This window comes from Anomaloglossus baeobatrachus, chromosome 1, assembly GCF_048569485.1.
Source record: "Anomaloglossus baeobatrachus isolate aAnoBae1 chromosome 1, aAnoBae1.hap1, whole genome shotgun sequence".
Taxonomy (NCBI): Eukaryota; Metazoa; Chordata; class Amphibia; order Anura; family Aromobatidae; genus Anomaloglossus; species Anomaloglossus baeobatrachus.
The window spans coordinates 648,246,336-648,274,281 of NC_134353.1; the positions used below are offsets into that span (position 1 = coordinate 648,246,336).

The 27,946-nt window shown below is 49.1% G+C and overlaps 1 protein-coding gene across 2 annotated transcripts in view; it reads right to left on the minus strand.

Moving 5' to 3' along the window:
- Nucleotides 1-258: 258 nt before the first annotated feature.
- Nucleotides 259-27,946, minus strand: part of OSGEP (O-sialoglycoprotein endopeptidase) — a 144,635-nt gene continuing 116,947 nt past the window's right edge. For both annotated transcript variants that reach the window (XM_075319838.1, XM_075319845.1), the window contains exon 12: nt 259-3,879. In XM_075319838.1, coding sequence (XP_075175953.1) covers nt 3,840-3,879 — 40 coding nt within the window. In that variant the 3' untranslated portion in view covers nt 259-3,839. The remainder of the gene's footprint in view (nt 3,880-27,946) is intronic.

Sequence of the window (27,946 nt, forward strand, 5' to 3'; positions counted from 1 at the left end):
ACTGGGTGAATAAAAGATGCCAAAAACAATCATGCAATGCAACAAAAATGCAATTTATCCCGCGCAAAAAAAAAAAAAAAAAAAAGCCCTCATACGGTAATAATGACAGAAAAATAAAAAAGTTACGGCTCTCGGAAGAAGGGAAGGAAAAAAAAAAATGAAAAACGGAAGATTGCCTGGGGGTAAAGGGGTTAATACTCCACCAAACCTACTGCCATAGGTGGATCCATTTTAGAAATGACCACTGAACTACAGCTATGGAAAAGCGCAATATTTATTATGAAAGAAAATAATTGCAGCATAGAAAATCTAAGTATTGTAAAGTGTATATACAAAGGATATAGAAGAGCATGCACAAGGTCACAGCTACCTTACAATATAATCGCTGTAAGGCGGAGGTTTTTCCTTACCGTGATAAGTGCAGAGATAAGTGCACTATCCACATTTGGGATATTGATTAAACAATTACAAGGCAGCAACTACCAAGTAAATTACATACACAGTGGGTACGGAAAGTATTCAGACCCATTTAAAATTTTCACTCTGCTTCATTGCAGCCATTTGGTAAATTCAAAAAAGTAATTTTTATGTCTCATTAATGTACACTCTGCACCCCATCTTGACAGAGCCCCCCCCGAAATGTTTGCAAATTGATCAAAACAAGAAGAACTGAAATATCACATGGTCCTAAGTATTCAGACCCTTTGCTCAGACACTCACATGCTGTCCATTACCTTGTGATCCTCCTTGAGATGGTTCTACTCCTTCATTGGAGTCCAGCTGTGTTTAATTAAACTGATAGGACTTGATGTGGAAAGGTGCACACCTGTCTATATAAAACCTCGCAAGTCACAGTGCATGTCAGACCAAATGGGAATCATGAGGTGAAAGGAACTTTGAACTACCCAAGAAGCTCAGAGACAGAATTGTGGCAAGGCACAGATCTGGCCAAGGTTACAAAAGAATTTTTACAGTACTCAGGGTTCCTAAGAGTACAGTGGCCTCCATAATCCTTAAATAGAAGAAGTTTGGGACCACCAGGAACTCTTCCTAGACCTGGCTGTCCAGCCAAACTGAGCAATCGTGGGAGAAGAGCCTTGGTGAGAGAGGTAAAGAAGAACCCCAAGATCACTGTGGCTGAGCTCGAGATGCAGTAGGAAGGTGGGAGAAAGTTCCACAAAGTCAACTATCACAGCACCCCTCCACAAGTTGGGCTTTTATGGCAAAGTGGCCCGAAGGAAGACTCCTCAGTGCAAGATATATGAAAGCCCGCATAGAGTTTGCAAACACATGAAGGACAACCAGACTATGAGAAATAAGATTCTCTGGTCTGATGAGACGAAGATAGAACTTTTTGGTGATAATTCTAAGCGGTATATGTGGAGAAAACCAGGCACTGCTCATCACCTGCCCAATACAATCCCAACAGTGAAACGTGGTAGTGGCAGCATCATGCTATGGGGGTGTTTTTCAGCTCTAGGGACAGGACGAGTGGTTGCAATTGAAGGAAAGATGAATGCGGCCAACTACAGAGATATCCTGGAAGAAAACCTCTTCCAGAGTACTTTGGACCTCAGACATGGCTGAAAGTTCACCTTCGAACAAGACAACCCTAAGTACACAGCTAAAATAACAAAGGAGTGGCTTCAGAACAACTCTGTTACCATTCTTAACTGGCCCAGCCAGAGCCCTGACTTAAACCCAATTGAGCATCTCTGGAGAGACTTGAAAATGGCTATCCACCAACATTCACCATCCAACCTGACGGAACTGGAGAGGATCTGCAAGGAAGAATGGCAGAGGAAACTGAAATCCAGGTGTGAAAAACTTGTTGCATCATTCCCAAGAAGACTCAAGGCTGTATTAGCTTAAAAGGGTGCTTCTACTCAATATTGAGCAAAGGGGCTGAATACTTATGACTAGAGCTGAGCGGATCTGGACAGTAAAAGTCCGGATCCACGTGGTTTCAAAGATGCCTGGGTGCCAGACCCGGGCACGGCATTCCGGGTGTATGATCCGGATTCGGGAATTAAAAGGAAAATAAACAAAACCAGAAATAAGAGAGTTTCATACTTACTGAGACTCTGTGTCATGGCGTCAAACTGCTTCCGGGTCGCGCATTCACTTCCTATACTGCGCAATAGGCTCATCGCATACACACAGCTTTCCGTGTTTTCCCCGCCTACCGGCCGTCCTGTTGTCTGTGATTGGTTGCAGGCAGACGTGCCCCCAGCCTGTGACAGCATCTGCCTGCAGTCATTGGCTCAGCCATTGTCTACAGTCACAGCCAGCGGTCGTGCACTATGGCTGCTAGCTGTGGGATGTAGCAGAGCTGAAGTGGCGTGGGACCTCGTGGGGATTACGCCGGACCTGCAGGGTGTTGGGAGTTAATAAAGTGGTGAAGGAAGGTGTGTTTTTGTATGTTATTCCAAATAAAGGATTTTTCTCTGTTGTTTTTCTTATTTACTTTCATGTACAGGTTAGTGATGCAGGTATCTCATAGATGCCTGTGCCATCATAACCTATAGAGCTTAGTAGCAGCTGTGTGCTGCTTATTAACCCCTTATTACCTCGATTGCCACCTCTCCAGGGCAATGGGAAGAGGCGGTAAAACTCCGGGATTGTCACATCTACTGGGTGCGGCAATACCGGGCAGCTGCAGGCTGAGAATACCAGCCCCCAGCTCGCTTTATCTTGGCTAAGGATCAAAATTGGGGGCACCACACGTGGTTGTTTTTTTTTTTTTATTTATTTATTTAAATAATAAAGAAAAAAAAAAAGAAGCCGCATGCTGTTTCTCTTAGGCCGGAGTCACACTTGCGAGGAACTTGCACCAGTGACATTGCATCACCGGCACAGCAGCGCACACTTCTGACAGGAGCGTGCATGTGTTTCTGTCTACATGCACGCTCACCATACTGACCCGCAGACACTTGCACTGCTTTCCCGCCCACCGGCCGTCCTGGCGCCTGTGATTGGTTGCAGTCAGCTGACACTCTGCCAGTCATTAGTTAGTGCAGTGTACTGCAACCAATTACACGCGTCGATGGGTGGGCAAAACAGTGAATATTGAATTGTCGGCTCTGTAAGGGAAAAGTGTGACCCGTTGGAGTTTGCCGCCATGACACAGCCTGGGTGAGTATACCGTGATCCCCCCCACATTGATTTATATGGGCACCGGATTTCGGAGCGGATCAGGATATTTTTTTTTTTTTTAAATTGAGCAGTGATCCTCCGGTCCCGTTTTTTTGCGAGTCCGAGCTGCTCTACTTATGACCATGTGATATTTCAGTTTTTCTTGTTTAATAAATTTGTAAAAATGTTTACATTTCTGTTTTTTTCTGTCAAGATGGTGTGCAGAGTGTACATTAATGAGAAAAAACATGAACTTTTTTGAATTTACCAAATAGATGCAATGAAACAAACAGTGAAAAATTTAAAAGGGGTCTGAATACTTTCCTTACCCACTGAATATGTATAGCCAATATATTGGCCGAGCAATAAATATCACCAGCATTGTAGATTGACAGAACTATTCCTTGTCATTGTGAAATGTGCTTCATATCCATCTCACATCACTAGTTCAGTACTGTATCTGCACAGGGATTTAACCATTAACTGTTCTGCATGTTGTGCAAAGGATTCTCAGTTATTTGGTATTTTTGTGACATATTAAACAATATACATTGTAGTTGGAGACACAATATTGGGTAAGATGTATGGCAACTGTGCTGCTGAAAGTGGGGAAGTAAAGACCGGTCCAAGCTTCTAAAGTTTCATAGTCCAGATGACCCAGGACCCCATATAAATATAGTTTGGACAAATTATTTCATCATCTTTCAGTCTCTCCATGTCACCTCTACTTCATCCGTCCGGTACCTGTGAAAACAGTAAGAGGCTTAGACATTCACCCAAGTATAGGAATTACACTTTTTTCCCAAAAAGCCCAATAGGTTCAGTGTATGTAAAGTCGTTCAATTTTTCATTGTTAAAAAATGGACGGCTTTACATCAATTGCGTTTCATATGTCTGGTTTTCTTGCCGCAGTGTATTCATATGTATTTTTTTTAAGCAGATAAAGTTTGAGGCGGTGAAAAGTGTTACATGAATGTCACTATTGCAAAACAAACCATATAAAATTCAAAATAACACTTCCAAAATACAATACAAGGGTAAGTTCACACAGTGCGTTTTTCGCGGCGTTTTTGCGCAGTTTTCGGGTGCGTTTCTGCTCAGAAAACTGCATGACTTTGCTTCCCCAGCAAAGTCTATGAGTTTTCATTTTTGCTGTCTGCACACAGCGTTTTTTTTCAGCTGCGTTTTTGTGGTGCCACAAAAACGCATGTCAATTATTCCCGTGTTTTTCACTGCGCTTTTCATCCATTGAGTGCAATAGGATGTTGAAAGACGCAATGAGAAACGCAAATAGGTGCGTTTTGGTGCATTTCTAAGACCAAAAACGCAGCTATAAACGCAGGAGGTGGGTAGTAAAGTGACATGTACAGGAAGAGGATTCCTTCTGTCAGTAAACACAGAAGTGTGAATCCTCCCGCTACCGTTACCGCTGCGTCCACCTCCCGTCCTGTGCATGTATGCTGCTGTGCGGCGTCATATACGGGCGGGAGGTGGAAGCGGCTGCGAAATCAAAAGTGAACAGTAGAAAAAAAAAAAAAAAAAAAGTCATACTCACCTGTCTGCAGACTCCCGGTGCCATGCCCGCTCCCAGATTCTCCTCCCGGTACCGCCGCTCCGGGCGTGTGCAGTCTCCCCGGGTACGTAAGCCTGCAGGATGCAGGACCTGGCGATGGATCACCTGATGCAGTCACCTGACGCATCAGCTGATTGTAAGTCTCGGGCTGACGCCAGCGCCCGGCCGGCTTAACCTATCAGCGGATGCGTCGGGAGACTTCATCCCTGATTACCGGCAGCTCCTGCAGCGATCGGACGGGATCAGTCTCCGCTCCAGGAGCTGCCGGTAATATGCACATAAGTGAGTATTTTTTTTTTTGCACCGATGCATCTGCTGATTGTATAAACGGCTTTTATACAATAAGCTGATGTGTCATATGATTCAGGCCGTTGAACCTGACACATCATCTGATCGCTTTGCCTTCCAGCAAACCAATCAGATGATATTGGATCCGGATTGGACGGCGCGGGACCCTTGACCCAGGATTACTACGGGGGGGGGGGGGGGGTTCTTTATTTCAATAAAGATGGAGTCACTAATTGTGTTGTGTTTTATTTCTAATAAAAATATTTTTCATTGTGTTGTGTTTTTTTTTATCTTTACTAGAAATTCATGGTGGCCATGTCTAATATTGGCGTGACACCATGAATTTCGGGCTTAGGGCCAGCTGATAATATACAGCTAGCCCTAACCCCATTATTACCCAGTGAGCCACCCGGCATCAGGGCAGCTGGAAGAGTTGGATACAGCGCCAGAAGATGGCGCTTCTATGAAAGCGCCATTTTCTGGGGTGGCTGCGGACTGCGATTCGCAGCGGGGGTGCCCAGAAAGCATGAGCACCCTGCACTGTGGATTCCAATCCCCAGCTGCCTAATTGTACCCGGCTGGACACAAAAATTAGGCGAAGCTCAAGTCATATTTATTTTTTTTTTTTAATTATTTCATGAAATTCATGAAATAATTAAAAAAAAAAAAAAAAGGGCTTCTCTATATTTTTGGTTCCCAGCCGGGTACAAATAGGCAGTTGGGGGTTGGGGGCAGCCCGTACCTGCCTGCTGTACCCGGCTAGCATACATAAATATGGCGAAGCCCACGTCATTTTTTTTGTTTGGGGGGGGCAAAGGAATCCTGCATACAGTCCTGGAAGGAGGATGCTGAGCCTTGTAGTTCGACAGCTGCTGTCTGCTCTCCTGCATACACTATTGGATGGAGGATGCTGAGCCTTGTAGGTCTGCTCCCCCTGACTCTCCCTCCAGCATACAGTCCTGGATGGAGCATGCTGAGCCTTGTAGTTCTGCAGCTGCTGTCTGCTCTCCTGCATACACTATTGGATGGAGTATGCTGAGCCTTGTAGTTCTGCAGCTGTCTGCTCTCCTTCATACACTAGTGGAGAATGAAGAACATATTGAAGGAGGAAATGACATCAGACCTTTTTTTTTTGTTCACTGATAAAAAACGCATAAAGACGCAGTGAGCAAAAACGCAGCAAAACGCACCAAATCGCGGCAAAAACGCGTGCGTTTTTTGACGCGGGTACGTTTTTGTGCGGTTTTTGCCGCAAAAAACGCAGCGTCAAAAAAACGCAGTGTGTGAACCTAGCCTAAGCATAAACTGTCCATAGTGGTAACTCATTTAAAAGAAGAAAATAATCACAAATCTAGAAGTTAGTGAGTGACACCCACACCTGAACAACAAACACAAACAAACCCTTATCAGAATAATCCAAACAATAGTCATTGTGCACGATCTAGTGAGCTAGGTGGCAGGTCAAGCCCATAAATAACTTGCAGACTGCTTCCTCCCCCCTCATGTGGTGGAGCTGGAGTTTTGTCTTTTTTGTTCCTCCCCCCAAGGTTTGTACGTTTTTCAAATCAACACTTCAACTGGGGTGGGGGGGGGGGGGGGGTGGAGTTTTGAGTGCTGAAATAGTGCTTTTAATCTAAGGCCCCTGCCCTTAGTAATATACTCGCCCTCTGCCGTCTTCGCCTTATACCGACGTCGCTTCAGTCCTGTGGCGTCTTTTTATGTCCACAACTTTTGACGACAAAGTCAGCAGTTATGTCACAAGCTCTCAATCCAAGTTTATAAGAGGCTCTCATAGAGTTGTATTGAGTTGTGATCTCTGGTGTGCTTTGGAGCAGCTGGCAGCTCACAAACTGCTGAAGATTGACAGTAGCGGCAGTGATATATTATGACACCGTAGGGCAAGTAGAAGAGTAGGGTCAGGAAACTTCGATTGAACGCTGCAGCAGCGAATTAAAACAAAACGCTGGAGTGGTGCTTTAAGTCTGTGTGCCACACATTTGTCAGTTTTGTACATACCTATGGCATCTGGTTTTTATATAAGCAGCGGTAAACAATAAAAGTACAAAATCAGTTTGTTAATAGTTGCAATCAATTTGGTGCATCTTCAGCGCACCCTTCATTAAGGTGGCCTTCACATCAGCGGTATTCTGCCGCAATGCCGGATACGGCACAAATATGTTTTACTTCAATGCTTTCCTATGGACTCACGGCAAGTTCCGGTCACATGCGGTTGTGTATGACGCACGCAACCCCATGTGACCGGAACTTGCCGCGAGTCCATAGGAAATGCATTGAAGTGAAACGCATTTGTGCTGGATACGGCATTGCGGCAGAATATCGCTGATCTGAGAGCGGCCTAAGACTGGTGTACAAACCATTCATAGTTAAGGACTCAGGGTCTATCTGTTCAGGAAACGAAAAGCATGAAAGTTATTTGGTGGGTCAACACGGTCATGGTGATACCAAATTTATAGCATTTCTGTTGCACTACTTTTACTGGAAAAAAAGTTTTTCTCCCCCTTGTCAGCAAAAATAGTTAAAACAAAGAATTACCGGTATATAAATTTAGTATTGTCATTATCACATGGACCTGAATGAAAAAAAGAGAATTTTGTTACTTACCGTAAATTCTTTTTCTTATAGTTCCGTATTGGGAGACCCAGACCATGGGTGTTTAGCTTCTGCCTCCGGAGGACACACAAAGTACTACACTTAAAAGTGTAGCTCCTCCCTCTGAGCTTATACACCCCCTGGTAGCCAGTCCTAGCCAGTTTAGTGCAAAAGCTGAAGGAGAATAGCCACCCACAACTAGAACCGAGTAAGAACCGGAACAACCGGAGACTCGGTCCACGACAACAGCCGGTGATAACACACGGAACAAGAAAATTGCCAACAGGCAACAGGGAGGGAGCTGGGTCTCCCAATACGGAACTATAAGAAAAAGAATTTACGGTAAGTAACAAAATTCTCTTTTTCTTTATCGTTCCTTTGGGAGACCCAGACCATGGGACGTTCCAAAGCTGTCCCTGGGTGGGAATAAACAGAAAAACTAAGAAGTAGGCGGAGCCTAACTTCACAAGTGGGCGACAGCCGCCTGAAGGATGCGTCTGCCCAAGCTCGCATCTGCCGAAGCATGAGCATGCACTTGGTAGTGCTTCGAAAAGGTATGCAGGCTAGTCTAAGTGGCAGCCTGACAGACTTGTTGAGCCGTAGCCTGGTGCCCAAGAGGCACCGACAGCTCTGGTCGAGTGTGCTTTGATCCCCGGCGGGGGAGGCACCTGAGTACTCTGGTAGGCGTCCGAAATGGTCGATCTAATCCAACGGGCCAAGGTCGGCTTAGAAGCAGAGAGGCCCTTGCGCCGACCTGTGGTTAGCACAAAAAGAGAGGTGCACCGCCTAAGCGCAGCGGTGCGAGACACATAAATCCGGAGAGCACGCACCAGATCTAGAGTATGCAGCGCTTTCTCAAAGCGATGAACAGGGGCCGGACAGAAGGAAGGCAAGGAAATATCCTGGTTAAGGTGGAAGGGAGAGACCACCTTAGGAAGAAAGTCCGGGGTCGGACGGAGAACTACCTTGTCTTGGTGAAAAAACAAAAAAAGGTGACTCCGAGGAGAGCGCAGCCAAATCAGAAACTCTCCTGAGAGAAGTTATGGCAACTAGAAAGGCCACCTTTTGAGAAAGACGATACAAAGAAACCTCCCTAAGGGGCTCGAAAGGGGGTTTCTGCAATACAGTGAGGACCAAGTTAAGGTCCCAGGGATCCAAGGGCCGCCGATAAGGCGGAATGATGTGAGACGCACCTTGCATGAAGGTGCGGACCTGAGCCAGCCGGGCGAGACGCCGCTGGAACAGCACTGATAGAGCTGAGACTTGCCCCTTGAGAGAGTTGAGGGACAGTCCTAGCTGCAGACCGGACTGTAAAAAAGACAGAAGGGTCGGCAACGAGAATGGCCAAGGAGAATGGCCGGAAGAGCGACACCAGGACAGGAAAATTTTCCAAGTCCTGTGATAGATCTTTACGGAGGAAGACTTACGGGCCCGAGTCATAGTGGAGATGACTTCAGGAGGAATACCAGAAGCCGTCAAAATCCAGGACTCAAGAGCCACGCCGTCAATTTGAGTGCCGCAGAATTCGGGCAGAAAAACGGACCTTGCGAGAGCAGGTCTGGACGGTCCGGAAGATGCCACGGCATCTCCACGGACAGTTGGAGCAGGTCCGGATACCAAGCTCGCCTGGGCCAGTCCAGTGCAATGAGGATGACTCGACGGCCCTCCATTCTGAAACACTGCCGGGTGCAGGGACCACTCGCCACCGTCCACGGATTGACGGCTGAGATAATCTGCCTCCCAGTTTTCTACGACAGGGATGTGGACTGCGGATATGGTGGACTTGGAGTTCTCCGCCCATTGAAGAATGCGTTGGACCTCCAACATTGCCAGGCGGCTGCGTGTCCCACCTTGGTGATTGATGTAGGCAACCGCTGTCGCGTTGTCTGACTGGACTCGAATGTGCCTGCCCGCCAACAGGTGGTGAAAGGCTAGGAGAGCTAGAAGCACAGCTCTGGTTTCCAGCACATTGATTGAAAGGGCTGACTCGGACGGAGTCCAAGTGCCCTGTGCTCTGTGGTGGAGATGTACCGCTCCCCAGCTGGATAGGCTGGCATCCGTGGTGAGAATCACCCAGGACGGAGTCAGGAAGGAGCGCCCTTGGGACAGGGAGAGGGGTCGAAGCCACCACTGAAGGGAGCTCCTGGTCCGTGGCGACAGAGCCACTAACCTCTGTAAGGAGGAAGGCCGCTTGTCCCAACAGCGGAGAATGTCCAGCTGCAGAGGACGCAGATGGAACTGGGCAAAGGGAACCGCCTCCATGGAGGCCACCATTTGACCCAGCACCTGCATCAGGCGCCTGAGGGAATAACGGCGGGGCCTCAGGAGAGAGCGCACCGCTAGCCGGAGAGACTGCTGTTTGATTAAGGGCAACTTCACAAGTGCCGGCAAAGTCTCGAACTGCATCCCTAGGTACGTGAGACTCTGGGTCGGAGTCAGAGTGGATTTGGGAAGATTGACAATCCACCCGAATTGGGCTAGGGTGGCGAGAGTGAGCGAAACACTCCGCTGACAGTCTGCGCTGGATGTACCCTTGACCAGAAGGTCGTCCAGATAAGGAAGCACTGCTAACCCCTGGAGGTGCAGGACCGCAATCACTGCCGCCATGACCTTGGTGAATACCCGAGGGGCCGTGGCTAACCTGAAGGGGAGAGCCACGAATTGGAAATGATCCTCTCCTATCGCAAAACGTAACCAACGCTGATGTGACACTGCGATTGGCACATGTAGAAAGGCATCTCTGATGTCGATGGACGCCAGGAACTCCCCTTGGGTCATAGAGGCAATGACTGATCGCAGAGACTCCATGCGAAAATGCCGCACCCGGACATGCTTGTTGAGAAGCTTGAGATCCAGGATGGGCCGGAAGGTACCGTCCTTTTTTGTAACTAGGAAGAGATTTGAGTAAAAACCTCTGAACCGTTCCTGAGCGGGAACTGGGACAATCACTCCGTTTGCTTGCAAGGACGCCACGGCCTGCGAGAAGGCGGCGGCCTTGGAGCAGGGGGGAGTCGAGAGAAAAAAATCTGTTTGGAGGGCTGGAAGAGAATTCTATCCTGTAGCCGTGAGATATGATGTCTCTCACCCACTGATCGGAGACTTGCTTTAACCAAGCGTCGCCAAAGTGGGAGAGCCTGCCACCGACTAAGGACGTGGCTGGAGCGGACCGAGAGTCATGAGGAAGCTGCCTTAGTGGCAGAACCTCCTGCGGTCTTCTGCGGACGCGCTTTTGGGCGCCAGTTGGATTTCTGATCCTTGGCTGAGTTAGCGGATGAGGCGGAAGGCTTAGAGGATGACCAGTTGGAGGAACGAAAGGAACGAAACCTCGATTGATTCCTACCCTGGGCGGGTTTCCTGGTCTTGGTTTGTGGCATGGAAGTACTCTTCCCGCCAGTAGCTTCTTTAATGATTTCATCCAGCTGTTCACCAAACAGCCGTGAACCAGCAAAAGGGAGCCCAGCAAGAAACTTCTTGGAAGAAGCATCTGCCTTCCACTCTCGAAGCCACAAAATCCTGCGGATAACAAGAGAATTAGTTGAAGCCACCGCAGTGCGGTGAGCAGCCTCTAGCATGGCAGACATGGCATAAGATGAAAAAGCTGAAGCCTGAGCAGTTAAGGTAACTATCTCAGGCATAGATTCCTTGGCGAGGGAATGCATCTCCTCTAGAGAAGCAGAGATGGCTTTGAGGGCCCACACTGCTGCAAAAGTCGGGGAAAACGCGGCCCCCGCAGCTTCATACACAGATTTGGCCAGAAGGTCAATCTGACGGTCAGTGGAATCCTTAAGTGAGGTGTCGTCAGCCACCGACACAACGGTCCGGGCTGATAGCCTAGACACCGGAGGGTCTACCTTTGGGAAGTGAGACCACTCCTTGACCACCTCAGGTGGAAATGGAAACCGGTCATCAGAACCACGCTTTGGAAGGCGTTTGTCAGGGCAGGCCCTGGGTTTGGTCACAGCGGTCTGAAAACTGGAGTGGTTAAAGAACACACTCTTCACGCTCTTAGGCGAGGTAAACTGATGTTTTTCTGCCAAAGAGAGTTGCTCCTCTGACACTGGCGGATTGAGATCCAGCACAGAATTAATAGAAGCAATCAAATCACTAAGATCTGAGTCACCCTCAGAGAAATCGATGGGATACATAGCCTCCGAGCCCCCAGTGAGGGCATCCTCCTCATCTTGAGAGTCAGCTCTTGAGACAGAGCCGTGGGATGGGGAGGGGGAGGAAACCCTGCGCCTTCTCTTAGAAGGACGGGATCTGGGATCAGATGATGAATCCTCCGTGAGCTCCGATAGACGGAGGTCAGAGGATAGGAGTCCTCTGTCAAGAGTATTAGAGGCACCCTGTGAGGGAGGCTGATGCATATTCATCAAAGTCCTGGACAAAAGTCCCATGGACTCAGCAAATGACTGGGATATGGACCTAGAAAAGGACTCTACCCAGGCCGGGGGTTCAGTCACAGGTGCAGCAGCAGCCTGAGAAACCACTGGGGGTGAGACTCCAGGCTGTGGCACCGCCAAGTTAGAGCAACCATCACAGTGTGGATAAATGCTCGGCTCAGGCAGCAGGAGCTTACATGCAGTGCATGCAGAATAAAGCTTTGGAGCCTTGCTCCTTGTGTGAGACATGCTGCTGGAGTGGGGGCTTTGCAGAGAATGAACCCCAGGGAGAATATACAGAGGTCCACAACCGGAGACCGGCTGTGGCTTACCAGACCGCTGAGCGCGGTGTTGTGTGCCCTCCAGATCCCGAAGCCCGGTCCCCCAGTCGCAGCACCTCAGCAGAGATGCAGAATGCAGGATGTCCCAGAGCAGAGTGAACTCTGCCTGAGAAATGACTAGGGGGCGTTCCTATAAAAGAGCGGGAACTGGAGGGCTATAGAGACCTGCAGGGAAGGAGGGACGCCCCAGCAGTGGGAAGTGTCCCTCCCCTGTGTAGAACGGCCGCCAGGAGGAGCCGAACCTGTCCCTCTGCATGAGTGACATGCGAGGGCAGGAAAATGAAACTAGGCCTCCGGCGAAGCCGGGGCCTAAATTTAAGCGGCGAGGCCGACAAGCAGGCACCATCGGCGCGGTTCTCAGGCAAAAGCTAGAGAATCCGCCGGAAAAGTTAAAACAATCACATACAGCATACTCTCCCCTTACAATAAAGAACCGGGACCCCCAACATAAACGTCTCAGGTACTTAGCTGCTGAGACGCAGGGCCATGTCCCTGGGGATGAGTGCTCCGGTCCAACAGAATCCTCAAGGGGCTGTGGATGGAGACCGGACTCCTGCCAGGCATGGAGACCGTGCTGGCTCCCACTTCAAGCCAGAGCCCAGAAGGGATGGTGAAGGAGCGCGGCATGTAAGGCTGCAGCCTTGTAAATCAACCTTAACAACACCGCCGACACAGTGGGGTGAGAAGGGACATGCCGGGAGTCCAGACATGGACCCGCTTTTCTTCAAACTCTTTCCAAAAGTCAAACAAATCAGATGAGAATGCACGTGTGGATGTATGCCTCCTGACACAAAGCAATAAACTGGCTAGGACTGGCTACCAGGGGGTGTATAAGCTCAGAGGGAGGAGCTACACTTTTAAGTGTAGTACTTTGTGTGTCCTCCGGAGGCAGAAGCTAAACACCCATGGTCTGGGTCTCCCAAAGGAACGATAAAGAAATTGTCACTTATTTTGAATGGTATTTAAATTGAGAATTGCTGGTTTAGTTGTTCATTCTATCTCCCAAAACATGTAAGGGAACGTGATCATAAAGTCATATGTACAACAATCAATACTACGTCTTGTCCACAAATACAAGGTTGTATAGCTCCGCTGATGGGAAACTGTTTAACTTACGGCGCTCAGAATATGGGGACACAAAAATAAATTATGTTTTGGTTACCCCTTTTATTTTTCTGTAGACAGTTATGTGAGGTGTTTTTTTCTGGCCAAACTGTACCATTTTTAGTTACGAGCGATGGAAAAAACAAAAATTCAGGGTTTTTTTGGGGGGTGGCGGGGTGGGAATCCATTAGGTGGGATTAATAGATACTGATTTAGTCAGTACTGTTAATGATGCCCAGTTTAGAATTTCTGTACGAAACTATTCCCCCCCCACCTCTTTCTCTTTAGCATTAATTGGGGGCACACGAGAGCATGGGAGTACGTTGTGGTCACCAATAATTTTAAACATGAAAAAATAAAAGCTAGCTGCTTCCCAGCAGGCTACACCTTCCTACTGGCAATGAGCTATTCAGTTACTGAGAAAGGCTCTAAGAGCAGAACCAGAAGAAGCTATTGGAGAAGGCAGAAGAAAAGAGTGGGTGCTGGATCCCACCCAATGAAAACTACATGAAAGGGATTTTGCAGTAAGTTCAAACATCCTCTTAGGTGTTTCATTGGGGGGGGGACACAAGAAACCATGGGAAGTCCTAAAGCAGCCTCGAGTGGAAAATATAAAACTGTCAAGGCAAATCCCTCACGTAGTGACTGCAGGTTGCAGTACCTTTCTGCTGTGCTTGCTTTGCATCTGCCAAGGTGAAATTGTGCCCCCTGGAAAACTTTGAAAAGGTGTGAATAGAAATCAGGGAAACGCCACTTTTCAGGAAAGCCAGAATGGGGAAAAGCTGTGGCTTAGCTCACAAAGAGAACACTAATGTGCTAAGCACAAAATTATAGTAACAGGGAAGCTGGTGAGGAACAGAGTTAGGCCACACTGAAGAAAAGTCCTAATTTGAGGTTTGAAGCTAGACCTTTCTTAAAAAGAATAGACCGGACTGAGACCTGGCCTTTGAGGGAACTTAGAGCTAAGCCAGACTTGAGACATGATTGTAGGAATGCAAGGAGCAATAGTGAAAAAAACAGTGGTGACCTTGTAAGATACACATCAGTGGAAGAAGGTCTTCCAGGTACGATGGTAGAGATGATGGCTTCTGTACCTTAATCATGGTCTACACAAAGTGAACAGAAAAACGTGATGTTAGAGCTGTATAAGAGCCATGCTGGTAAATTGAGTGCTCAGGAATTTGATTGGAAGAGATTACCTTGGGAGAATAAATCTAGTTGATCCGAAAGTCTCCAGGGAACATCTGTGAGGAGGTTGAGCATTTGCATACCATGATCTTCGGAGTCAGTTAAAGGCTACCAGGATGACAAGGATGCCTTTCAACTTTATCTTCTTGAGCAACTTGGGTAGCAGAGGTATAGGAGGGAACAGATAAGGGAGGGAAAATTGAGACAAAGGAATAGTCAGAGCGTCGGAGGTCACTACTAAAGCTGGTGTCACACTAAACGACAGCGACAACGACGTCGCTGTTACGTCACCATTTTCGGTGACGTAACAGCGACCTTGTAAGTCGCTGTTATGATCGCTGCTTAGCTGTCAAACACAGCAGAAGCAGCGATCATAAGGTCGCTGTGCTACATGTTCAGAGAGCAGGGAGCCGCGCTTAGCGCTGGCTCCTTGCTCTCCTGCAGCACACATCGGGTTAATTAACCCGATGTGTGCTGCAGCTACATGTCACAGTGCAGAGAGCAGGGAGCCGCGCGCACTGCTTAGCGCTGGCTCCTTGCTCTCCTTGCTACAGTATGCATCGGGTTAATTACCCGATGCATACTGCAGCCACATGTCACAGTGCAGGAGCCGGCACTGGCAGCAAGAGCGGAGGCTGGTAACCAGCGTAAACATCGGGTAACCAGGGAAAGGTCTTCCCTTGGTTACCCGATGTTTACGCTGGTTACAGCTTACCGCAGCTGCCAGTGCCGGCTCCTGATCGCTTCATTTCGTCGCTCTCTCGCTGTCACACACAGCGATGTGTGTGTCACAGCGGGAGAGTGACGACCAAAAAATGAAGCTGGACATTCAGCAACGACCGGCGACCTCACAGCAGGGGCCAGGTCGTTGCTGGATGTCACACACAGCGACAGCGACGGGACGTCGCTGCAACGTCACAGAAAATGGTGACGTAGCAGCGACGTCGTTGTCGTCGTCGTTATGTGTGACACCAGCTTAAGGGTCGCAAGCTCTGGACACAAACCGGGAAACGTTGTGATTGGGTTTGGATTTTACCAACATTTGAAGTGCCCCACTGCAGGCAGATCAAATTAAAGACAGGTGCATGGACAACTCTCCTACGGTTAATCCTTCACAATTTATGTCCGCGGCACAGTTGTTTAATCCTGTTGCGTGGATCACAGAGATTGCCAGGATTCTTTGTTTTGCCCAGTCGAGAATCTGTGAGACATTTGCCATTACTTGTTGACTCAGAGTCTGTACTTGATGGTTGATGTAAGCCCTATATCAGACTGAATTCAGATTGAGAGATCTGAGAGCTGATACTGTCAATGTAGAAGAGAAAGAGGAACTGCTCTGACTTCTAGGAGTTTGATGGGGAGTAGGTCTTCATGACTCTTCCACAGACCCTGAACAGAGGAGATTGGCATCCATCGTCACAATCTGGCAACAAATAGGGAGCATTGAACAACTGAGAAGAATGAGGTGTCACGCCACCAAATCAGATTATCTGACTTGGAGAAGGATCAGGCGATCGAGAGACAACAGACTAAAGGGGGCTTTACACGCAGCAACATCGCTAGTGATGTCGCTCGTGAAAGCACCCGCCCCCGTCTTTTGTGCGTCACGGGCAAATCGCTGCCCATGGCGTACAAAATCGCTAGTACCAGTCACACGTACTTACCTTCCTAGCGACGTCGCTGTGGCCGTCAAACTGCCTTTTTTCTAAGGGGGCGGTTCGTGCGGCGTCACACGGTAGGCGTCCAATAGAAGCGGAGGGGCGGAGAGCAGCCGCATGAAAGTCACGCCCACCTCGTTGCCAGAGGACGCAGGTACAGTGTTGTTCGTCGTTCCTGGGCTGTCACACGTAGGATGTGTGCTGCCTCAGGGACGATGAACAACCTTCGTCCTGCACGAGCAACGACATTTGGGAAATGGACAACGTGTCAACAATGATTTGGTGAGTATTTTCCATTGCTAGCGGTCGCTCGTACGTGTCACACGCAACAACGTCGCTAACGAGGCCGGATGTGCATCACGAATCCGTGACCCAAATTACATCTGGTTAGCGACGTCGTTGCGTGTAACGGGGCCTTTAGGGTTAGGGTTTGGAGGATGGGATAGAAAAAATGATCTAGTGGAGGACTGGAGAGTTCTATTTTGTATTTGAGAGAGAATTTTTTTGACCTAGGCATCGTCGACTGCAAGAAGCCACATGTCCCAGAACACCTGAAGAGGAATGCCCGTCATGCAGAGGAAAACTTGTTGCAGCCAGTCCGTTAAGGCTTGGCAGGCTGGCTGCCAGGAAGGAGTCTGCTTGAAGGATAGTCTCTCTTTTTTTGAGAGGTGTATGTCTTTTTTGGTGATTAGATGGGTCCTGACGAATTGAATTTGATGTGGCTTTCAGTTGTATGAAGATCGAGTAGGTCTCATCTAAACGGAGCTGTATGCTCTTCCCACTAGTAGTGACGGAAATGATCTTGTCACAATTTTCACTGAAAAGGCGAAAGCCACAGAAAGGAAGGCTCGTGAGGGATTGTTTGGATGCATGGTCTGCTTACTATGCATTGAACCAGAAGATACGATGGATATCTACAATATGTCTTGAAGGTTAAACAGAACAGCAGGTCGCTTCAAGAGAAGCGATGCAAAGATACATAACTGCATGGCTAACATCTGTGAAGTTGGCCAGCTCAAACTATGCAAAGCAAGATATGATGCCTTGACAAAGTGTTTTACCCAGGTAGTAACTTGGCAACCCAGGTAGCAGCGATGGCTGTACACAAGGACGAATCTGCAGACTTGTCCATGGATTCCTCTCGTCAATTTGTGTGGTGCTTTAGGGAAGTTGTGTCAAAGTAGAAGGATCGTTGTCCTAGATAACCAAAACAATGGAGTGTCCATTGAAGGAGAGGAGGACCAGGAGGCAACGAGATTCGCTGGAAAACTAAACAAAATCTCCATACATTTCTGTCTATGAAAACGCTTTTCAGGTTGAGCTCACTCTTTGTTCAGTACATCGATGAATTCAGAGTGGCTGGAAAAACATTTAGCGGTATGTCTTACTCTCCTGAAGCGAGGGGTTAACTCACAGCGCAAACAAGACTGTCAACCATGTCTCTCAGCTTTAGAGTCCGATTAGAATCCAGATCGAAACTCTGATTCAGAGTCTGATCTGATACCAGAGGTGCAATTTTCTAGGGGGCCAGATATGGTGGAAATTGAGCAGCAGTTGTCACTAGTAGATAGAAGGAATTGACAAAAAAAGGTTAATAGATGCCAGGAGGAGGAGCGCCTTGCTCGTGGCTGTGGCTACAGTGCTGGCTCCCAAGGACAGGCAGCCTACGAGTACTGGACTGAGGAGCGCTGGAGAGATGGTAGATGGACAGGAGTTGTGGAATCCTTATGGATTCACACTGGAGACTGGTGGCGCAGCTAGAGACTGTAGACATAAGAAATGACGGTGCCTGGAAAGAAGGAGGGGGTAGAGATACTGCAGAGTGGGAAGAAAGCCCGCCTAAGAGCAAGACTGGCTGCAAGAATGGAGGGCGTGGCCTACTGTACCTAACTAGGCCGTAAATGAAGCCTGGAACTAAATTTGAGGCCCAACCACAGCAAAGGCACCTTGTGGGCACTGGAAGGACAGGAAAGGTGGCGAAGCCAAGGGCACCTCAGGATAGGATAGGAGAAGACAGAAAAAAAATACTTGAGTAGAAGAAGGGCCAGAAGGACAGGAAGCGAATGGAGCAATGTAATTGGGCTGTCAGACAGCATAACATAGCAGGATGTGGGGAGAAGAACTACTCGCCTGTCCTGAAAACATTTTGTCCATTTTATTGTCCGGGTATTCGGCTTGATCTTTGTTCCATGCAACATGCCAAGCTCTGGGGGTGCGAGGTGGGCCAGAAGACTAAGGGAAAAGATCAGTCACACCAGTACCTGAATGCTGATGTTAGAAGGAAAAGGTCCTGCCATCCAGACGATAAAGGATACAGAATCACAAATGACCTCAGGCAGAACTGTGCACTCCATCTTTTGGGTCAGTAAAACAGAAGGGACCCTTTTTTTTTTTTTATAAAATAAAAAACGGATTTTTGTGTACTCACCGTAAAATCGTTTTCTCTTAGCCATCATTGGGGGACACAGGACCATGGGTGTTATGCTGCCTATCCATAGGAGGACACTAAGTAGATGCAAAAGCATAGCTCCTCCTCTGCAGTATACACCCCCTGGCCGGGCCAGGCAACCTCAGTTTTAGTACACAAGCAGTAGGAGAAAAAAAACAGTAAAAAACTTCCCAACAGAAGAACATGAGAAAAGAAGAGTCATAACCAAATAAGGTACTGAGAAAACCAAGGCCCAACAGGGCAACAGGGTGGGTGCTGTGTCCCCCAATGATGGCTAAGAGAAAACGATTTTACAGTGAGTACACAAAAATCCGTTTTTCTCTGACGCCTCATTGGGGGACACAGGACCATAGGACGTCCTGAAGCAGTCCATGGGTGGGAAAAAATAAAAGAAGACAACACAACCCAAGGAATAGGAACCAGTCCCAGACAGCCTGGAGCGCCTACTGAGAGAGGTGCTCTACTGCCGTTTGCAGAATTTTCCTACCTAGATTTGCCTCAGTTGAAGCCTGGGTATGGACTCTGTAATGCTTTGAAAACGTATGTAGGCTAGACCAGGTCGCAGCCTTACACACCTGTTCCACTGAAGCCTGATGCCGAATGGCCCACGAAGCGCCAACTGCTCGCGTGGAATGAGACCGCAGCCCACTAGGAATGGGCTTGAGTTGCAAGCGGTAGACTTCCTGGATCGCAGAGCGAATCCAGCGAGCCAGAGTCGCCTTTGAAGCTGCCTGTCCCTTCTTAGGCCCCTCAGGAATGATGAACAAAGAGTCCGTTTTCCTAAAGGGGGCTGTCCTGGATATGTAATATCTGAGAGCTCTGACGAGGTCTAACGAATGCAGAGACCTTTCCACCCTATGAACCGGGTGTGGACAAAAGGAAGGCAGAACAATGTCCTCGTTCAAATGAAACAGGGTAAGAACCTTTGGAAGGAAATCCGGAAGGGGGAGCAGAACCACCTTGTCCTGGTGAAAAATCAGAAAAGGCTCGCTGCAAGAGAGTGCTGCTAGCTCCGAAACCCGTCTGATGGACATAATTGCCACCAGGAATGTTACCTTCCAGGACAGAAGAGCAAGGGAGGATTCCTTGAGGGGTTCAAAGGGAGACCTCTGGAGACCGTCCAGAACGAGGTTGAGGTCCTATGGTTCCAGCGGCCGTTTGTACGGGGGAACTAGATGGGAAACGCCCTATAGGAAGGTCTTGATTTGCGGTTTTTGAGCCAGGCAGCATTGGTAGAAGATTGAGAGCGCTGAGACCTGCCCTTTAAGGGAACTGAGAGCCAACCCCGCTTGCAAGCCAGACTGTAGAAAGTCGAGAATTCTGGTGATGGCCAGAGGCATAGGCTGGACGTTCGTTTCCCTGCACCATGAAAGGAAGATTTTCCACGTATGGTGGTAAATGTGGGATGAAGCAGGCTTTCGGGCGCTGATCATGGTGGAAATAACCGCGGGGGAGAATCCTGCTCTTGTTAATACCCAGGTCTCAATGGCCATGCCGTCAGCTTCAGGGCTCTGAAGTTCTGATGGGAAATGGGCCCTTGGGTCAGCAAGTCTGGGATGTCTGGAAGGCGCCACGGTGCGTCTGTGAGCATTTGTACTAATTCGGCGTACCAGGCGCACCTGGGCCAGTCCGGTGCTATCAGTATCACCAGGACTCCCTCTGCCTTGATCTTCCCGATTACCCACGGCAGCAGGGGTAGAGGTGGAAATATGTAAGGCAGGCGGAATTGGTGCCAGGAGCAGACTAGAGCATCCGCGCCGATGGACTGCGGGTCTTTGCATTCAACCTTGAGGCCATTAGGTCCACGCCTGGTGTGCCCCAGCGAGTGCAGATGTGTAGAAACACATATGGGTGGAGAGACCATTCTCTGGCGGCCAGGCCGTGGCGACTTAGAAAGTCTGCTGCCCAGTTCTCTACCCCCGGTATGTGTACCGCTGATATCACTGATCCCGACGATTCGGCCCAGCTGAGGATCTTGTGGGCCTCGAGATAAGCCGCTTTGCTGCGGGTGCCCCCCTGCCGATTGATATAGGCTACAGCTGTCACGTTGTCCGATTGGACTCGAATCTGACGACCCGCTAGCAGAGGGCAGAACGCTTTGAGCGCGAGGAAGATCGCGCGGAGTTCCATGATGTTTATGGTAGGAAAGACTTCTGGGGCGTCCAACGTCCTTGAGCAGTGTGGTGCCGGTACACTACTCCCCAGCCTAGGAGGCTGGCGTCCGTGGTCAGGACCAGCCAGTTTACTGGGAGAAAAGATCTCCCCTTCGATAGGGATGAGGACCGAAGCCACCAGCGGAGTGCGTACCTGACTGAAGGCGTCAGGTGAAGATGTCTGTCCAGGGAGAAGGGGCTCTTGTCCCAGGCCGCTAGAAGGGCTAGCTGCAGTGGGCGGAGGTGCAGTTGTGCAAAGGGTACTGCTTCCATAGCTGCCACCATCCTGCCGAGCACTTTCATGCTGAATCGAATGGAGTGAGACGGAGGAGGTAGAAGGCAGCGTACCGCTCATTGAAGAGCGATCGCCTTGTCCTGAGGGAGAAGGATCAAGCCCCGACGGGTGTCCAGGGACATGCCCAGGAAGGTGATGGGTCGTGATGAGATCGGGGATGATTTGTCCAGATTCACTAGCCACCCTAAGCGGGATAAGGTGTCCACAGTGATCTGTACGCTGGTTGAGCAGTCGCGGAAGGAGGGGGCCTTGATGAGGAGGTCGTCCAAGTAAGGGAGAACGACTACTCCCCTGGCGTGAAGGACGCTCATGGCGGCCGCCATGACTTTGGTGAAGACCCTTGGTGCGGTGGCAAGGCCGAAGGGTAGAGCTACGAATTGAAAATGGGAGTCCTGAATTGTGAAGCGGAGGAACTTTTGGTGATCTGGGGCGATGGGTATGTGCAGGTACGCGTCCTTGATGTCTATGGAGGCGAGGAATTCCCCTTCGACCATGGATGCAATAATGGACCTTAGGGACTCCATTTTGAATCTCCGTACGTGCACGTTTGTTTAGGTGTTTGAGGTCCAGGATGGGTCGAACTGACCCATCCTTTTTGGGGACCACAAAGAGGTTGGAATAAAAAACCCCGAACTTCTCGTCGTCTGGGACAGGTATTATCACTCCAGCTGTTTGGAGCAAGTGGATTGCTGAGAAAAAAGCTTTGCGTCGTTTTCGAGTCTTTGGGGGGTTTGAGAGAAAGAACCGACTCGGGGGTCGGGTTCGAAATTCTATGTGGTAACCGGAAGACACAATTTCTCGCACCCATTTGTCGTCTGAGGCGGCAGCCCAGATGTGATGAAAGAGCCGCAGTCGACCTCCTACAATGAGTGTGTCTTCCGGGGCGCCGAAGGAGTCATGAGGGGAGAAAACGTCGTGGCCGAGTCTCCCTAGTCTTGGACTGTTTCGGTCTTGGCTGCCATGACGAAGTGGGTTTCGGGGAGAGCTGAGAGGGTCGGTCCCTGCGTAGTCTGCGGCAGGTGGCGGGGACAGCACAGGATGTCGACCAACCAAGTGAGTTCCGAAAGGAGCGGAACGAGGACTGTGGACGTCTGGTGAAGGACGTCCTGGACTTCAGCTGGGGGAGGGAGGTACTCTTTCCTCCCGTGGCGTCAGAAATGAGCTTGTCCAGACGTTCGCCAAACAATCGGTCTGAAAAAAAGGGAAGGCCCGTGAGAGACTTCTTGGAGGCAGAGTCCGCTCGCCATTGTCGGAGCCAGAGAGCTCTACGGATGGCTATGGTATTTGAGGCGGCAAACGCTGCGCAGGTAGCAGCGTCCATGGAGGCCTGCATGAGGTACTCCGCCGCAGCGGCAATTTAAGCTGTTACCTCTGTGAAGGTATGAGTGAACTGGGAATCCTCAAGCGAAGTGTTAAGGGATTCTGCCCAGACAGAGATTGCCTTTGCGAGCCACACAGCGCAGCCTCAAAAGCAGAGTGGGCGAGGTGCTCCACCTGTCTGTCTGTCAGGTCCTTGATGGAGGAACCACCGGGTAAAGACAGGAGCGTCTTTGGGGTAAGGCGGGAGACCGGAGGGAGGTCGACCGAGGGCGGATCGGCCCAGCCCTTAGGGGCAGGTGAGGCAAAAGGGTACCGGGACTCCATGAGTTTTCGGTTACCGAAGCGCCTGTCAGACTTCTCCCTTTGCTTTGTGAGCATATCCTGAAACTCTGGGTGAACAGCGAAAACCTTTTGGGGTTTCCTTGCCCTCTTAAAGGAGACCGCATGGTCAGTGGTAGTGGATGGGGGATTCTCCACATGCTGAGTTTGGTTGATTGCTGCTATAAGGGAGTCTATTGCAGTTTGATCATCTGGGGAGGCTGAAACCAAGGAATCCTCTTGGTATAAACAGCATTCTCCCTCCTCCAGCTCTTCAGAAGCCGTGGAGTGTGTGGGAAAGCCTGCCCTGTGATCTCCCGAGGGAGAGCCCGCTGGAGACACCCGGCCGTGTGCTCTTTTCCTGATCCCTGCAACCGGTGAAGCATGTGCCCGGATTACCTCAGAAGGATCCTCCATAGGGGTATCCTCAGGCTGCGTTCCGTCCAGGGACCCAAAAGGGTGTGGAGGACAACATTGCATAGCCAGCACCAGGTCCTGTGACAGTTTTTCCATGGATTGGGACAGAAACTGTGTCCATTCCGGTGGGCTGGGAGCCCTAGGCTCTGGGCTGACGGTTGCGGCGGTGGTGGCAGGGGGGTTTGGGGGGCTATAGGGGCACAGGACTCTCAGAGAGAAGAGGTGTGTTTACGTGGTAGCTCAGCGTGGCAGGCAGTGCAGGCTGAATAATAGACTATGTGGGCCTTAGCACTCTTAGTACCCTTAGAATTCTGCATGTTCCTAATAGGAGTATGCCAGGAGGGGGAGAAATGCTCAGCAGAGCTACAAGTGAAGCAAGCACCTCACCAGAATCAGCCGATGGCCCTGTCCTCAGGAAGGATTAAGCTCTATGGAGATCTTCGCACGCTTTCCTGGGGGGCGGGGCTTATCGCAGCCGTGGGGGGCGGGGCTTAGCGCTAAAAGAGCGCGACGATGAAGTCAGTGTGCCCCCCCTGCTGTGGGTAGTAAAAACGGCGGGAAGGGAGCTTCTGATAGTTTTCCTCCCTCTCCCTCCAGTCAGCACACAGCTTGTCACTGGTGGTTATCAGCCTGCTTTTCTGCTACAGCAAATAAACACAGCAAATAAACAGTGTGGGTCCCTGAGCCCTGGGTCCTCCTACTGCCACCAGGAAATTATCTGCAGGACTTTCTGCAAACAAGAGTGACTTCCCCCCTCCTCCAGCCAGCAAGCTAGAGAAAAGTTAACACTGTGTGTGCAGGATCCTTCTCCTCCTTGCACTCAGCAAGGGACTTTCTCATAATAAATACTGTAAATGCCCTGCAGCTTTTCTGCCTTTGTCTGGGAAACCAGTCAGGGGGGATCTCACCTTAAAACACTGCTTCTCCAGGCAGTGAAAATAGCAGAGTCAGCTTGCTGTGTCCGGTCACACAGTGCAATGTTCAACTCAGAGCCTGCAAAGAGGGGCTGAGGAATTGTGCTTCTGCCGTGGGCTCTGGAAAATCGGTGTATGTGAGACCCGTCGTCCATTGAGATGCAGCCCAGGATCCAGCGTCGCAGGAGGGGGTACGTGGAGGCAGCACTCCGTGTTCCCGCCCGTTGATGGCAGTGGGAGATCGGTCCCAAAAGGAAACCGGCGCCCTCAAAAAATAAACCTTGAAAGGACGTGCCTCCTACAGACACTAAGCTAAAACTGAGGTTGCCTGGCCCGGCCAGGGGGTGTATACTGCAGAGGAGGAGCTATGCTTTTGCATCTACTGTGTCCTCCTATGGATAGGCAGCATAACACCCATGGTCCTGTGTCCCCCAATGAGGCGTCAGAGAAATACTTTTTTTATTAAAACAGAATACATACAACAGTATAACAAATCGGCATCCAAATTAAGTTTATCATATCTATTACCCCTTTCCCTCCCCCTCCTGCCCCCTTCCCCGGCAGCAACCCTCCTCCCCAGTACTACTTCCCATTTAGTACACACTTAGAATACTCTCCAACTGCAGTATAGCAACCATCCCGTTCATCCCGCTGTGCAGGAGGAACTACTAGTAACACAAATAAAACAAAAACACACACATCAGAGGTCTCCAACGGCTATCCCAGTCCCAAATCAGTCTACTGGTCCATCACTCGTCCTATTCACATTGCAGCCAAGGAGACCATAGCTTCTCAAACATTTTAACATTCCCCCTTCTTTCATACACTCCCTGTTCCAGCTGAAGAATACATGTCACCCTTTTAATTTACTCTCCCCTGGTCGGGGGGTCTTTTTTAATCCTGGACCTGGCAATTAGCTTTCTTGCCGCATACAGCAGCCTAGCAATGGCAATTTTCATAGTATTTTCCACACCAAGCTCCTCAACATATCCCAATAGGCATATCAATGGTTCCCTGGGAAGGACACACCCATATGTCCTTCCTATCTTGTGGATAACCTTAGTCCAAAAGGAGACCAGTCTCGGACAAGACCACATCATATGAAAAATACCTGCGTGAGATCCCTGACACCTTGGACACTCCGAATTCCTTTTCAACCCCATCTTAAACATCAGTAAGGGAGACCTATATACCCGGTGAATCACGTATAGGTGAGATAGTCTGGACGGTTCGCTCATAGAGAGTTTAGGTACATACTCCAGGATACTCTCCTACACCTCCTCCGTTATCGTCCCAACTTCCTCCTCCCATTTAGATTTAGTTTTAAGTGGGTAGTCTAAAAGAAAGTTATGTAGCATATCTTTATACGTGCCAGAAATGATCCCTTTAGTGCTTCTTCCCCCCTTACACACATACTCCAGTACCAGGTCATTCTGTATGTCCACACTCTTTTTTTTAGCCGCTTGGGCTGCAATCGCATGTTACAATTGACTGTAGTGGAGCCAGCCAGACGCCGGCAACTGAAACTCACTCTAACTGCGGGAACGATTTCAAAATTCCTCCGTCCAATATCTGATGCATGTATATTACACACTTGCGTCCTGAATATTCCCCATTTTCTGAATCTCCGGGAGATTACCGTTATCCCAGATAGGTGTAAACTTAGTTAGTTAACTGGGTCATCCCTCTCACCCTTTTTAGCTTCTCCCAGGTCTTATTTATAAGTGCCATTGTAGGAGATGTTCCACCCAGGAGCCCCACCACACCATCCTCTAGTCCCATTACCAATGGACTTCTACCCATTCTATATTCCAGCACTTCTTTAATGCCCCCATCTCTCTCTCGATCAGACCACCCCTTGAGATGTTGACATTGCGCCGCCATATAATACAATTCCGGATTTGGGATTGCTAGACCCCCCCCCTTATCTTTCGGCCTTTGTAAATTCTCTAATTGCACCCTGGGCTGCTTTTTACCCCACACCAGGTCTCTAAACAGCGAGTTTATCCCTTTAAATCTTTTCTTTGAAATACAAACAGGGGCATTGTGCAGTATGTATAGGAGTTTAGGCATTACTACTATCTTTAGTTAATTACCCCTTCCAACAACTGACAAATGTAGCTTGTACCAGGCATCCACTTTGGCTCTCAATTTTTTAAGAAGCGGCCATAAGTTCACCTGTATGTATTTTTCTACTGGCAGAGATATCTGGATACCTAGATATTTAAATTCGTCCACACTCTTCAATTTGTTAGCCCCAGTATCACCATTTGTCCAGGTTACTTCCCCATCCACTTTAAAGAGGCTCGATTTAGACCAATTAATGGTCAGTCCCTAAACTTCTCCAAATTTCTCTATTACCTGCATGGCATGATCCAATGAGGCTGACGGATCCCCCAAGAAAAGTAATAAGTCGTCGTCATTAAGCACTATTTTCTCCTCTAAATGCCCATATCTAAATCCATGGATCTCCTTCGATTTCCTAATGGCCGCAGCCAGAGGCTCTATTGCAATAGCAAATAGGAGTGGCGATAGTGGGCAGCCCAGCCTCGTCCCCCGATGCAACTCGAACTCTGCGGAGGTCATACCGTTAACTCTAACTTTAGCAGTAGGCCTATTATACAACAGCTGTACCCACTTTACAAACCGTGGGCCAAAACCCGTATGCTGCAACACTTTCCACAGATACCCCCACTCAACACTATCGAACGCTTTCTGGGCATCTAGCGAAGCGATTATCCTCCGGCCAGGGTTGTCAGGCGGCAACTGTAGATTAAGGTATAATCTCCTGATATTAGCAGCTGTTGACCTATTGGCCATGAACCCTGATTGATCCATATGTATTAGGTTAGATATAACTCCAGTCAGCCGGTTTGACAACACCTTAACTAGAAGCTTCACGTCCGCTGTTAATAACGAGATTGGTCTATATGAGTCTGGAAGCCTCGGATTTTTATCCTCCTTAGGAATTACTACTATTATTGCTTCTCTCATAGATTCAGGCAATACACCTTCCCCCTCCGCCACCTCAAAGACTTTCAATAGTTTGGGTAATAGGATTTCTTCTAACTGTTTATAAATTTCAACCGGTAGCCCATCTGCTCCCGATGCCTTGTCATTGCTCATGCCATGCAGAGCGTCCTCCAGTTCATCAATAGTAATAGGTGACTCCAATTTATCTTTATCCGCCACAGACAACACAGGAAGCTCACCTCTCTCAAGAAAGGAGTCCACCTCTTCCACCGTCATCTCTCCGCTAGAAGAATATAGCGTGCGATAGAAATCTTTAAAGACCCCAAGGATCTCCTCAACCTCAGTGACATGTGTCCCCTCCACCGTGTCGACATCATACACAAATGAGCTACTCCTTTGAGCTGCAGCTATGACCGATAATAGATGACCATCTTTTTCTCCCACTTCATAAAAATGCAGTTTTGGGAATGCCTGCTTCCTTACCGCCTTCTCCAAAAGAATCTTATTACCTTGTTCATGCGCCTGCCTAAGATTTTGCTTCGGGTCCGCAGTATTACTCCTAATTGCTTCCAGCTCCGCCTTATCTAAGGCCCCCAGGCTATTTTTCTCATCCTGCCTCGTCTGTGTTTTACGTTTACAGATATCCCTGAATAGGAGCCCCCTGAGGTATGCCTTCATCGCATCCCATACCACCAGGGGACCAGTGCTACCCTCGTTGTGGATAAAGAATTTCCCGAGATCCCGTTGTATATTACCCATATTAATATGACGGATCCTTGCTGGATGAAGCTTCCACCCCCATTCCTCACTCGCCAGGCATCCACCATT